At 41.5% G+C, this 13,588-nt stretch overlaps 1 protein-coding gene across 7 annotated transcripts in view; it reads right to left on the reverse strand.

Moving 5' to 3' along the window:
- The window catches only part of nbeaa (neurobeachin a), a 145,655-nt gene that overhangs the window by 72,423 nt on the left and 59,644 nt on the right, over positions 1–13,588 (reverse strand). For all 7 annotated transcript variants that reach the window (XM_057820700.1, XM_057820698.1, XM_057820697.1 and 4 more), the window contains exons 6-16: positions 11,211–11,337; positions 11,011–11,130; positions 7,286–7,432; positions 7,016–7,213; positions 5,652–5,785; positions 5,470–5,578; positions 1,942–2,094; positions 1,650–1,818; positions 1,253–1,332; positions 303–365; positions 22–119 (exon numbers count right to left, since the gene is read on the reverse strand). In XM_057820700.1, the coding sequence (XP_057676683.1) occupies positions 22–119; positions 303–365; positions 1,253–1,332; positions 1,650–1,818; positions 1,942–2,094; positions 5,470–5,578; positions 5,652–5,785; positions 7,016–7,213; positions 7,286–7,432; positions 11,011–11,130; positions 11,211–11,337 (1,398 nt within the window). The remainder of the gene's footprint in view (positions 1–21; positions 120–302; positions 366–1,252; positions 1,333–1,649; positions 1,819–1,941; positions 2,095–5,469; positions 5,579–5,651; positions 5,786–7,015; positions 7,214–7,285; positions 7,433–11,010; positions 11,131–11,210; positions 11,338–13,588) is intronic.

Raw genomic sequence — 13,588 nt, forward strand, 5'->3', positions numbered from 1 at the left:
AGATGATGACATCTGCCTCACCTTATCCCGTTCCTCTGGTCAAAAGCGGGAATCATGGAGGCCGGGTGCTCGGACATTAGCGCTACCAGAAGCTGCAGCACGTCATGGATGTTCTCGTCCTGTGATGCATTTAAAAATTCACGATTAGCCCATTCACTGCCATTGAGGGGTATAGATGATCAATCCATTTTGACCTGGAGATTTTGAGGGGGATAGACGACCAATCCATTTTGACTGTCAGTCAAAATGAATTGGACGTCTATTTCTGTCAATGGCAACCACTGTGTTGAGACGACACCTACCTCGTGCATGGTCAACAAATAGTTGAGAATACTCTGCAGCTCGTCCTCCTTGACACCCCGGTCCTAAAAACACACAAAGAGGAAATTAACCACCAGTGTTTTTTTTGGCAACAATGACAATAACGAAAATATTTCGCCGACGAACACATGACGAGCTAAAAACGTGGCTTGGAAGACTAGAACCAAGGGCGTAGGGACGGTAGGGACAAAACACTAGCAACTTTTCAGGATGCTCAAATTGTCCCCACCAACTTTCAAAGAAACCTTATTTAGATGATATAATGTTTTCAGTTATATAGGTCATTTAGATTGTCTTCCTATATGTTGTAACGATAGAATTGACCCTACCATTATTAAGTGAATTATTTTCATTATTTTCAGACTTACATTTACCCCCTTATCAATAAAGCTAAATGTAATCCTAGCATTGGCATAGCATTTGCATTCGTGTTAGCATTAGCTTCAGAATGGCGAACGTCATCTTAAAAGACTGGTCAGTCTAAAGCAAGCCACTTGGCTTTTCTGGTCAGTAAGTCTAGAGGATGTTAAATGATTGGATAACTTTTTTTTTTTACATCCAGTTCATGGCTTCTAGGTAGATTTAATTGAAAATAATTACTGCTTTTCCTGCTGAGAGTATTATCATCACAAAGTTGGTGTTGTCCTTGTAGAAGCTACAATATGTGTTTGTCTATGTTCATTCAAAATAGTTGGAAACCTCTATTTATTTTTTTGACTAAAACTTTGAATTTTACAGACGAAAATATTTTGAGTAACTGTCGAATAAAACTATACAAAGATGAAAACATTTTGAAATGACTAATATATGACTGAGACAAAAAGTATTTTCAGCCAAAAGGCGAAGACAAAGAAAAAAATTAAAAGGGTTGCCAAATTATAGAACACTGTTCACCACTTACACAATATTAGCACTGCTACATCAAAAGTACCTTCAGTATTAGCTGCTTGAGGAAGAGGAGCATGAAGGCCCGCAGTGAGATGATCTCTTTTTGGGATGGCCGAGGTCCATCTGAACACATTTGAATATACAAAAAAAATTTCATTTACTGTTACAACAATATTACCATTATTAGTTCTGGATTAACGTTTATAAAATAAGACTGACGACATTGAAACTTTATGACTATACTGTATATTTGACTGGAGTAACTTCAACAGTATGCAAGTGAATTGGCTGCCATTCACAGTTCTAGATGTCAGATCCATTTGGCCTCAAGGTTGATCATTCACATCTACTCCTCCTTGGCAGGCAATGACCAAAGTAACTTTAGTCAAGTTATTCAAGCTTGGTTCTGTTGCCATGTCAGTTCATCATATTTCTCTTACCAAGGCCTTTGGGTGTGATGGCACTACATTCCAGTGGATTGACAGCCCAGTAGTAGTACTTCAGCGTGTGCATGAGTTGCAGCACGGTGCCTACACGGCGAATAGTAGAGTAGATAGTCGCAGTGCCGATGAACTCCGCCGACAGGTACGTGTACAGAGATAGCTGAACCTGCCATTCGCAAACCACGACAATGACATCATCAACAATTATTGTTATTGTACTGAGGCTTCAAACCGCCAATTTACAGGCAGTGTAAAAGTGGCTTTTTTCTCCTTAAACACAACGACTAACCTTGGCAGGTGTGTGTATCCAGATGGCTGCATTGAACAGCACGTGGTCGCACAGCTGCTTTAGGAGCGGCGCCCCGTGGGGTAATCCGTCTAAGTACTTGGCGAAGGACAAGAACTGCTCCAGAACAGCCCGAGTGATGTGGACCCTTGACGACTTGACGCGGGACGTCAAACATGTTAGAAACTTTTAGAGCACTGCGCGGTTGACAGTTCAGAATTTTTAGCAAATTTCACAGCTATACTCTGCCCACATGGTATACCAAAAGTTTGAATACTTCACAATTCAGATTCTGAAGTACAAAGCTCAAATTTGGTTGAGAGTTTGTCACTCAAAGACCAGCAGAAATGTTCATCGAGAGCCGGATGTAGCCACTTTAATCTGTGCTAACATTTGGAATTTCTTTTTTCAGCATCAAAATTCAGCCACAAAAAAATTCTGCCGCAAGAAATTCAGTCACAACATCGAGGTAACAGGGAGCAATAGCGCCACCAGGGGGTGGCCAGGGGTGGCAAAGCCCCCCCCATAAATTTTTTGGCCACCCTACTGGCCAGTATAACAGTGGCGCGGGAAGTTGGGTGCTGAGGGTGCTGCAGCACCCCCTGGTGTTAAACCGAGGCTTATTGGACCTTTTATTTTTTAAATGTGTTCGTGTGCCATTGTGCCGTCTAGCCGCAGGGAATTGCATTATAATACACGGGCGCTTTTATTTCCAATACAAAAACTCCAACACACACTGTAGATGAAATAGAATGCTGTCTTTGTAGTAGCCTAGTAGTAGTACGTAAACTAATATCCAGCGTTTATGGAGAAAATGCGCAATCATGACAAATTTGGACCAAAACGGCTGTTCTTGGATGAGAAAAACTAAAAAAGCGGAGAGTGACTTCCAGCGCCGCTGCAGTATAATGTCAGATTGTAGTAGCTGTGGAACTCAAAATGTTGACTGTACTGTCATGGACTATGCACATTAAATCATTAGTAACATTAAATATAACACAATACATCAAAGTATATCAGTAGGCGTGTCCTTAAGTCTGATAGTTTTCTTCTGACCTTTTTAATGCAACAACATAATAAAAACCTGAAATTATGGCTTTTAGTTTTGGTGTGCCACCCCAAGATTTTAAGTCACCCATCTGGCCACCCCTATCAACAATTTCTGGAGGCGCCACTGCCAAGGAGAAGCAATAGAGCCCCACTGCATTTCATTGAACATCCAGCCAATCAAGTTAAGTTACTCTCGGTCATGTCTCGTCATGTTACACACACTCAATGTTACTGGTGTCGTCCTGTAGAAGATGTTAGCGTAGCGATGTCTTCATTGGGCATGACGGATAACAGTACATTAAAAGTAGGATAGAGCATGATGGGATTGTTGAATGGAAATGAAACAGGGATCTATTGCTTCTGCCTGTGTCCACAGATTTTGCAATTGAATTGATGTTGCAACTGAATTTTCTAAGTGAATTTTTTGGCACTGAATTTTTTTTTTACTCCAAATTTTGAGGCTGAAAAAATTCTGTATTTTTTCAGGCTTTTCGACTTTTTTGTAATTGACTCAGTCATGATAGACCTGCCTGAATGACACCAATTTAGGGTATTGAATTTTACGCCTTGTACAGACTGGCAGCCGAAATGCAATTTTAGCCCATCCAGATTGAAACTGGATGGCTCTTTTGTAGTCTGACCAGTCACAAAGCACAGATAACTTTTTTTTGCAAGATGGATTGAAACCACATACAAGATATTGACAGTCTGAACAGCTCAAATGGGTTTTGACTGTCTGTGATGTCACTCTACGCTGGATGACACCTTCGTTGCCACAGCAACCTGTCAGGTGTGTAAATTGTATGGCTGAACCGGCCCAGATCTGATTTGAACATTTGCTAAAATTAGTGTAAAGAGTCAACCATAAAAATCAGATGTAAGAAGGAATCCAATTGGAATCAGATATGGCTGCAGTCCAATGTTGTTTTCGTCAACGACTGCTATAACGAAGCTATTTCATCAACGAACAATTTTTCATGACGATGACATGACGAGCTAAAAATGTGGCTTCGGAGACCAGAATACAACTTGACGAATGCCAGTTTTTGTCTGACGAGAGGAAAACGGGACGTAAATGTGACTGTCAAATGTTAATAATGCGTGAAATTTTCATATTGTACGTCAGCTTGCATCATGGCAGTGTTTTGGTTGTGTCATTCCCTCGTCACCGGAGTTTAGTATGTGTCTCAAGCTAGGCTGCGCTCCATCCTGCTTGTTTGGAAACACTGCAAGATTTGTTTTCTCATCTTGGCAAGAGAGAATATGCAATGTTACTTAAGCCCTTAAAGGTCTGTGCTGAGTGATTATCAGATGCTAAATGTAATCCTAGCGTTAGTTTAGCATTCACGTTAGCATTAGCGTCAGAATGGGGAGCATCCTCTTAAAACACTGGTCAGTCTTAAGCAGCGCCACGTGGCTTAACTGGTCAGTAAGCCTAGAGCAGTGGACTTAACTGGGGTTCGATCGAACCCAAGAGGCTCGGTGAGTAAGTCTTAGGGGTTCGGTGAAGGTTAAGAAATGCAGAGCCCCATTTAGTACGCTGACTAAATCTAGGCAAAGTGGCGTTTTAGACCAAGTTTTGGAGTGGTTTGCCCTCAATTTACAGGCTTTATTCTATTTCTTTCAAATGCTAGCCCTCTATCCAACGGGAGGAGAAATTGGTTTGCTCAGTGGAAGGCTGACTGGCACTTGGTATGAGGAAGTATAATAGACCTACAGACACTGTTAACTTTGTAGATAATTCAAAAAAATAATAGCATCATTTTACGCCATGAAATTAGTATGTGATGCATGGATTTGACAATAAAATGAGAATGTACACATGAAAACAAAAAAAGGAACAGTGTGAAATGAAATGAGTTTAATTTCATTTAACAATGTGAAAATCACCAGCAAAAGGCAGAAATATTTGTATTAAATTCAAAATCTGGTAGAAAATTGAACAGGAATTCACTTAAATGTTAGCTTGCTAGGTTTTGAATACGTTAAAAAATGGCTTTATTATGAAGGGTTCGGTGAATGCACCTGTGAAACTCGTTGGGTTCGGTACCTTTTGCAAGGTTATGAACCACTGGCCTGGCGGATGTTAAACGCTAGGACAACTTTTTGTTTAATTGAAAATAATGTACTACTTTTCCTTCTGTGTGTTTATTATCGTCACAAAGTTGGCGTTGTCCTATGTGCTCATCTGTCTATGTTCATTCACAATTGTTGGAAACCTTAATTTATTTTTTGACTACAACTTCAAATTTAAATTTTACAGACAAAATCATTTTTGTTAACTGTTGACTAAAACTAGACAAAATTTGTATGAGATTTTGTCAACTAAAACTAGACAAAGACAAAAACATTTTGAAATGACTAAAATATGCCTAATACTAATAAGTATTTTCCTCCACTGACTAAGACTATGACAAAAAATTAAAAAGTATGCCAAAAAAAACAATGCTGCAGTCTGAATGCAGTGTTACTTGCACTGACCTTCTCTAGTAGATATCCGATCACCAAGAAGCCTTTGCCTCCTAGCATCTGCTCTTGCATGGCGACAGAGCTCTTGAGCAGCTCCACCAAGAAGGCGAGCAGCGTGGCACTGCAAACCAGACACACAGGAATGAGATTCGACCAAACGTTTACGTCAAACACGAGATTCGACGTCTCCTCACCACACGGTGGTGTCCACAGCAGCGTCATTTAGTTGCTTGTAGTCCAGCTGGGCGAACAACGGGAACAGGACCTGGATCCCACCGATGGAGTGAATGGCGCTGTGAATGGAGTGCGTCACGATGGCTTTCACGTCCTGCAAAATCACTCCTTTTAGCAAACTTGTTGAAAAATGACAAGAAAAATATGTGTTCACATTGACAGACTGTCAAGTGCATGCCAAAACAGCAAGTGGCAGTATGATTGAATTGTAAGGCCATTCCAATCCAACTGAAGGGTTAACTCGTTGCCTGATTTGACAATGATAGATGTCCAATTTATTTAATCTGGGAGGACTAGATGTTTATGTGCCATCGACGGTGCTACATGTCCAGTCCATTTTGACTGGGAAGGCCGAATGAACGTTCATCCGCTCCTCCCGGTCCAAATGGATTGGACGTCTAGTGCCGTCAATGGTAGCAAGTGAGTTAAAGAAAGTCAACAAAATTTATGGAGGAAAGTAAAAGTTCAAAAAGTAACAATTTTTTGTACAGAACATTACTTGATTTTTTTTTTTAATTTAGCAAGATGAATATCTAAATATACAATAAAAAAATATATATATATATGTATAAATTAATTACAAATCTAATACTAGCTGTGTAAAATTTAATTAACATTTAAACTACATCATCCATCAGTCAGACCGTTGAAATGTATTAAACACGCATAAACAAACCTCTATTTAAAATGTTCTAACTATGCTAGTCTATATTAACAACAGTTTTTAAAAAATAATCATATATATTATACATATATATAATGAAATTTTCAAATTACCGGTATGATGTAAACCAATGTTCATTAAATGTTCAATTAATTTTCTTAAATGTAAAAGTAAACTATACCAATATTGAAAATTATTCTTTTAATATATTAAAAATATTTTTAAAAATAAAATGTGTGGCTTTTAAAAATGACAATCTACTGAGGAAATAACTATAGAAATAAATAAAAAAAAATCAAGTCAATCTGAAAGGACTTTTGAAAAAAAAAAAAATTGTTATTTGGCGTTCTTTTTGGGGATGGCGTGGCTCAGTGGTAGCGTAGTTGTACCCCAACCCAGAGGTTGTGGGCTTGTTTCTCTGCCCTGATGAACTCGCCTAAGTATCCTTGAGCAAGATACTGAACCCCACATTGCTCCTGGTGCTGCGTCACCAGTAGGTGGATGGCGATGTAGTGTAAAGCGCTTTGAACGCCTTGAAAGGTGGAAAAGCGCCATACAAGTATAACACCATTTACCATTTTGAAATGTCAACGTTAAGTGTTTTGCTGCGGACCTTTATTCAGCATTCTGCACCCAAAGTAGCCACGTACACGCACACACCTGCAGCATGAGGGCATGCGGCGAGTGAACAAAGATGGAGGCGTTCTCCCGCGGAGATGACTCTAAACACAGCTGAGCGTCCGTGGCTTTGGCATTGTACGTGAAGGAAATCGTGCTGGCCAGCTTGCCGTCGTACAGAACTTGCTTGTGGTGCTCGGCCAGGTGGATGTCGCTCTCGGACTTGAACTTAAACGTGCTCTGTGGTGGGGACGGGGGTGGGGTTAAGTTTCAAGTCAAGCTGGATGAAACCACCGCGCCTTCACGTCTCACCTTGTATCCGGGACCGAGCTGGTGGATAGCAAATATCTGAGCCGGGTTGAGCGCCTCGCTGAAAACGTAGATGGCGCCGAGTTGACCGCAGAACACCCGATTGGCATCGGCGGTCTCCGAAGAGCCCAGAAAACATTTGTCATAGCTCTGCGCGGGGAAGACATTAAACTCATTAGTTGCCATTGACATCGCTAGACGTCCAAATCATTTCAGCTGGGAGGTGCGAATGAATGTTCGTTGCCCCAGGGTGGTGGGCAATCGTGACTGGAGTGTGGAAAATGTCAGAAAGGCCAAAATCAAAGTCGCCAGGCCCTCAACGAGCTGAGCACCGGTAAGACGCGAAAGGGTATCCCAGACTCGCCCTGAACTCCGGGCAAAAGAAAAATACATAGACAAGCATAGATACTGCACAAGGGCATAGGTAAAACAGTTATAAGCAGAACTTGCCTATGCTAGTGCAGCAGGGCAAACCTAAAGCAGAGGGCAGGTCAACGGGCACTTACCCCGTCAATATCAAAGCCAAAGTTGGGATCGGGGGCGAGTATGCCATAATAGTCAGCGGTCCAAATAGATAACGAAACAGCATTCCGCGTGGAAGAAAAAAACCTGACTCGCTATAACCTTTGTATTGAGTTAGAAATCTGACCTTTTTTTTTTTTTTTTTTTAAATCAAATTTGATCTGTGATTTAACGCAGCCTGAAAATACCAAACCTTTGCTGTACATTGTTTTTGGATAATGAATGATTGAAAACAGCTCCATTTTGACACGCACAAAAAACAAGATTAAAGAAGAAACAAAGCGGCCTACCCCGCACACGCGGAGCTGCTCGCTTTGAATAATGGACACGAAGGTTAACCACAAATTTATCAAAATGACATTTTAAAAAAATCACAGTTGCAGCTTGTGAATGTCAAAAATACGCAGCTCTAACAAACATCTACCAGGCTTCCAGCGACGGAAAGCAACAAAGACAGCACAGAACACTAAAGGGGAAAAGTGTACCACGACACGGGACTGCGACGCGAGATGAAAATAAGACCAAAATTTATACCAGTTCGGGTGACACAATGGCATCATGGGTGACTATTTTGGTATCCATACTCAGTAGGGATTCATGGAATCGTAGTTACACTCATAACGGTACATACTGTACATACATCATCAACTTTCATGTTCAATATGCTGTAGTTAGTATCCCAAAATTTGAGCCCTTATTTTTATTATTATTATTTTATCCATGTTAATTTCATAATGTCTTGGCAATGGACATTCTGCAATATAGAATGTATTTTCCTCTAAAGACTGCAATAAACAACACCTAGTGTAAATGACTATGTGAAATACAGTTGCACAAAGTATTTACATATGCAAATCATGCATTTTTATACCTCTGATAATGGAGAAACTAATATTTAAAAAAACAAACAAAAAAACGCACATACAGCACATAAATGCTGATAGACTCAAGACATGTAAAAAGTAGCTAAAAATGAATAAAAAAGCTGCACCTGCTGTATCTTTTCAATATGTTGTTGTCTTTCTCATTCCTCTGTCTGAGACTCAGACGAAGCACGCTGCACTTCCTAGGACTATTAACTCATTTGCTCCCAAAAACGTATAAACATGTTCTATTTTTAATTGTTTCAGTTTCCCAAAGACGTATTTATACATCTTTTATAACAGACATCTCTAGGTTTTGATTCAACTGAGCTCCTAAGCACAAAGCTGAAAATCTATTTTAAAGCAATAAAACTGGCCACTGGAGGGCAGTAGCGCATTTGGTAAGACCCGCAACCCAATTCAACGGCAACGAATGGCCGGCCAGAACGGCCGGGGTGCCGGCGGAAGGATGCCAGGTCGCGGACGACCGAGCAGAACAACCGAGAGGACGCCCGGGATGCCAGGTGCTGGGCGACGGAGCAGAACGACCGGGACCACCAGTGCAGCGGACAATGTCGTTGAGTCCGTGCTGCTCGCTGAGACTCAAAAAAATCCATCTTTATGAGACAGGCGGCGATGAGGTAAAAGTTTACGTGGCTGTCACGGCAACAACAGCGTCATCTCTCAGTTAGTGTGTAAATAAATTATTACTTTCGTATCAAAAGCTGTATTTGTCTTGTTGTTTATGCTATTTTGTAAAAGGAAAACATTATTTAGATGTTTGGGATGTAACTAAAGCAAAAAATAGCTGTGTTAAAGTCAAAGTTGAAATGTATGCTTTCACAAAAAGTTAAATTTCTCTGTTTTTCATCAGAAATTGGAAAATTGCTCAAAATAAGCTATTTTCTAATGCTGATTTTTTTAAAGAATGGAAAAAGATATGAACTAACGTTTTTTCCTGCTGAAAGAACAGAGTCTAATGTTTCTTTTAGTGGGTTCCATGCTTATATAGCAATAGAACAGAATTTTCTGTGGGCCTTGCAAAATCAGTCAAAATCCAGTCAAATGGCCGGGAACGAAGGGCCTTGCGCCGGTGAAAATGGCTGGGAGTGAATGAGTTAAAGCTTGTTTCTCCAACATTCGCAAACACTACCAAGTAGGTCCAGCTGCAGGCCACGGTACTCACCTTCCACGCCCCTCTTTCCAAACCCTGGTTTGGTGCCATCCGCATCCCACGGCTCGGAAAAGTGTTTGGGGTTAAAGTTAGGGTCATTGAAAGCAAGAGGCACAGAAGGCAGATGACGAAGCGTGCTCTGATTACTCGTTGAAAGCAGGGGGCGCGGAAGGCGGACGACGAAGCTTGATTTGATTGGTCGTTGAAAGCATGTACTGTGGGACGCAGCTGAACCCTTCTCCATACTACACTGGGTAGGCAGCCAAAGCATTATGAGGTGGCGGGACAATCTAAGATACAAGCATTTGATTGGCTAAAATAGAACTGACAATTAAAAATGTAAAAATAATGTCTATTTCTACTTCTGGGAAAGATTAGTTTTTATTTTAGGATTTAGTTTTTATCCACTATTACTAGGGATGTCCCAAATGTAAACATGTGATAAGAAATTGGGCATGAGCACATCATTTTTAAAAGGTCGAATCAGGTAAAAAAGATTGGGTGGTTAAGAATTTTCCAATGGTACAAAGCGACAAAATAATGAAGATATACACGGATATCATCTAGAGAAACAAAAAAATTTATGTTTGTACTACGCAACGTTACAATGCTAGCTGTCTCGGGACGATAACATTAAGATGCAAGCGTGATCATGTGTAAGTATGGAAATATTTTACATTTGGATGTGCTTTTTTTCTCCCAAATACTCTGCTGAGGTATCTGCTCGGTATTCAGTATCAGCGGATCTTCAAAATCAGGTGACTCGGACTAACTCGAGAGCAAATATATGTGGTCGGGACAACCCTAACCTTTACACATTATAAAACTGAAATTCTATGTCTTGTCACTTTGTTAAACAAGCTTCTTTCTGCGAGGATGCACACGATCAAGGCCTCGTCTATCCTTTACTTGCTCTTTTTGTTATACGACTACTTGTACAGGACATTATTTATCGAAACATTTTTGATGACGCCATTTTTTTCTTAATCCACCAATGATAGCACGACTTTTTGCTGACACTTTGTTTTTGTACTACAAAGTGTCACCTTGTGAAGGACGGGCTCCCTCTCGGCCCCCCGCGGCGCTGCGTTTTCGCTGTCCGTGCGGATTGGATAGCGGCCCGAGGGCGTCTCGGGCAAAGCACAAAATGTCGACGGCGTGTCTCTTACGTCGTTGGTGTTGACGTGCCAGGCCATGTCGCCGTAGGAGACCAGCTGCCCGTTGACATAACAGCGAATCTCAGAGTTCCTCCAGCGGTTGTAGATGTGAACGATGCTGATCATGTACCACTAGAAAGTACACGTTCACCATCAATTGATTAGAGCAAGCAGGATTCCTTTTTCTGGATTTACTTTGTTTTTGTCCTCACCTTGCGCGGCTGGAAGTCGTACTTGACGCAGTGTTGGAAGCCTTTTCCTTTGGACTTGAGCGAGGTCACGATCAGACAGTTGCCCACAAAGTGAGCAGAGTAGCCGATCCCTTTACTGGTGCGAAAGCTAAAAAAGCAGAAGTGAGAGATTATATTGTAATGCTGCCACTCCTTGACATACGGGAATAAACTCCACCATGTATAATAGAAAAATTCTTATGGGCATTGACCATATTTTTCGAACTATAAGCCGCTACTGCAGCCAACATGAGCATTTACTGCCAACCCCACCAGTTCAAATTAATTGGACATCTATTTTTGTCAATGGCACTGAAAACAGTAAATATTCTCTTATTTATTTCAATTTTGTTATCTAAAAAATAGCTTAATTGAATGGGTAAAACTGCAATTATTCTCTTTATTTTGAATCTTTGTTCATTTTTTTAATTAAAAAGAATAATTATAATGGAGACGTGGTGTCCATAAATGTGGCCATAACATATTGGGTCATGTTGGCCACACTTGTACGATAACAAATGTTAATACTGTGCCCTATAAAGGATTAATAACAAAGCGGCAAATTTATGGATGTGTCGCCGCCCCGAGCGTAACTGTGATATCGACACTTTAGGTGTGTTCAGAGTCTCTACCTACTAGTGTGAGCGTTTCATTATCCTGTCCTAAAAATAAAATGTAAGTAAATACAGCAAATCCAGCTTCCCTTTCCTCCTGCTGTTTGTGGGTACAAGTTGGCCGTGCGTAATTTGTACGCACAAGATGAACGACAACAAGATGGACGAAAACACGAAGCGTCTGCTGGACTGAGATAAGAGCCAGCAGGGCAGGAGGGGGAACGGGGGCAGAGGAGGGCACCTGCCACCTCACAAATGGTTGCCAAGGAAACTTACACGGACATTTAGAGTACTCACCTCATTCCTTAGAGCAGGGGAGTCAAACTCTTCTTTGTCATGGGCCATTTCTTATTTGGTTTCCTTTGGAGGCCCATTGAGTATGTCGGCCAAGCCATGTAAATATTTAGCTTCTTTGGCTGCAATTGACGGCACTAGATGGCCAATCCAGCGTGACTGGGAGGGTCGGGCAGCGATCGAATGATTGCAAGTAACATTTAGTTCATGTACTTGATTTCATTTCATTGCCCTCACAAAATGATGTGGCAGTCCAGCTCGGCCCGCAGACCGCTAGTTTGACACCGATGCCTTTACGTGTTGAAATCGGTTCATCAAACGCGCTAGAGGCGATACAACACTCAACACAACAGGCCAGGAGATTGGCATTGAAAGATTATGTGTCAGTGCCACTAACGGCAATAGGCGTCCAATCTATTTGAACATATCGACTCTATCGCCAATAATTGCTGTGAACCAGGGGCGGTGCAACCACACCCGGAACCGGGTTGCGGGAGTGAAGTGGGCATGCTTGGTCTAGGGGAGGGTCAAACAGAAAGGTAAGATGATGCACAGAGTTGTGATATACTGTTTTAAGTGTTAAAATATCTCTGCCAGCCCCCTCTTGGCCGATTGTCTAAAGAGGCCCCAAAAAAAATTTCCACTTCATAAAACACACACACACCGGACGACTGTCTTGAGGGGCCTGCGAATAATTGTCTACTAGCACCCCCCCCATCTGACGATCCACTCGTTTATACTCATCGCCAGGGCTGTCAACAGAATTGCTGGGGGCCAGGGACAAGAGACCAATATAGGGCCTCCCCACCCCACCCCCTCCACCAGCTTGTCACGACAACATACGCAGTACTTTTAACGCTTTACAAACAATGACAGTGTAAATTTTGAAATTATTTGAGATAAACAGTAAAATTTAACAGACCGTAATGTGATGTGACACAATAGAAACAAACAATTTCCATCTATTTTCCCATGTAGGCTACATTTCCCAAGTAGGATACAATACAATACAACTGAGAGTGCTATCCCTGCCTGCTAAGCAACAAAACAGTATAACTAAACATCCTGTGACTGCCCCCTCCACATCCCTGGGGTTATCAAGCCCTCAAACAGTGATGTGCCTAGATTTTTTGACAGCAAAGTCATTTACTACATCAGTGAAATCCAGTTTTGAGCAAGCTCACGCTCAATGGAGAACATGGCTAGGTTGTTAAGCCTGCCCTGTGACATGGTGGAGCGTACATAGTTTTTTATTTTCATTTTCTGAAGGCTCACACTCCTCCAGCTACAGTCACTGGCAAGACAAGAAAATGGACCTGAGTCTGTTCAGCCTCGCGCACCTGCTCCCCACAGACTAACATGTATCTCTGATCTCCCATCACCTTCGCTTTTCTCGGCTCAAAGCGAGCAGCGTGTCTCGTCATACCGTAGCTCAATAGGCTACAAGCGCCC

The sequence above is a fragment of the Corythoichthys intestinalis genome, chromosome 18, assembly GCF_030265065.1.
Source record: "Corythoichthys intestinalis isolate RoL2023-P3 chromosome 18, ASM3026506v1, whole genome shotgun sequence".
Lineage (NCBI taxonomy): Eukaryota > Metazoa > Chordata > Actinopteri > Syngnathiformes > Syngnathidae > Corythoichthys > Corythoichthys intestinalis.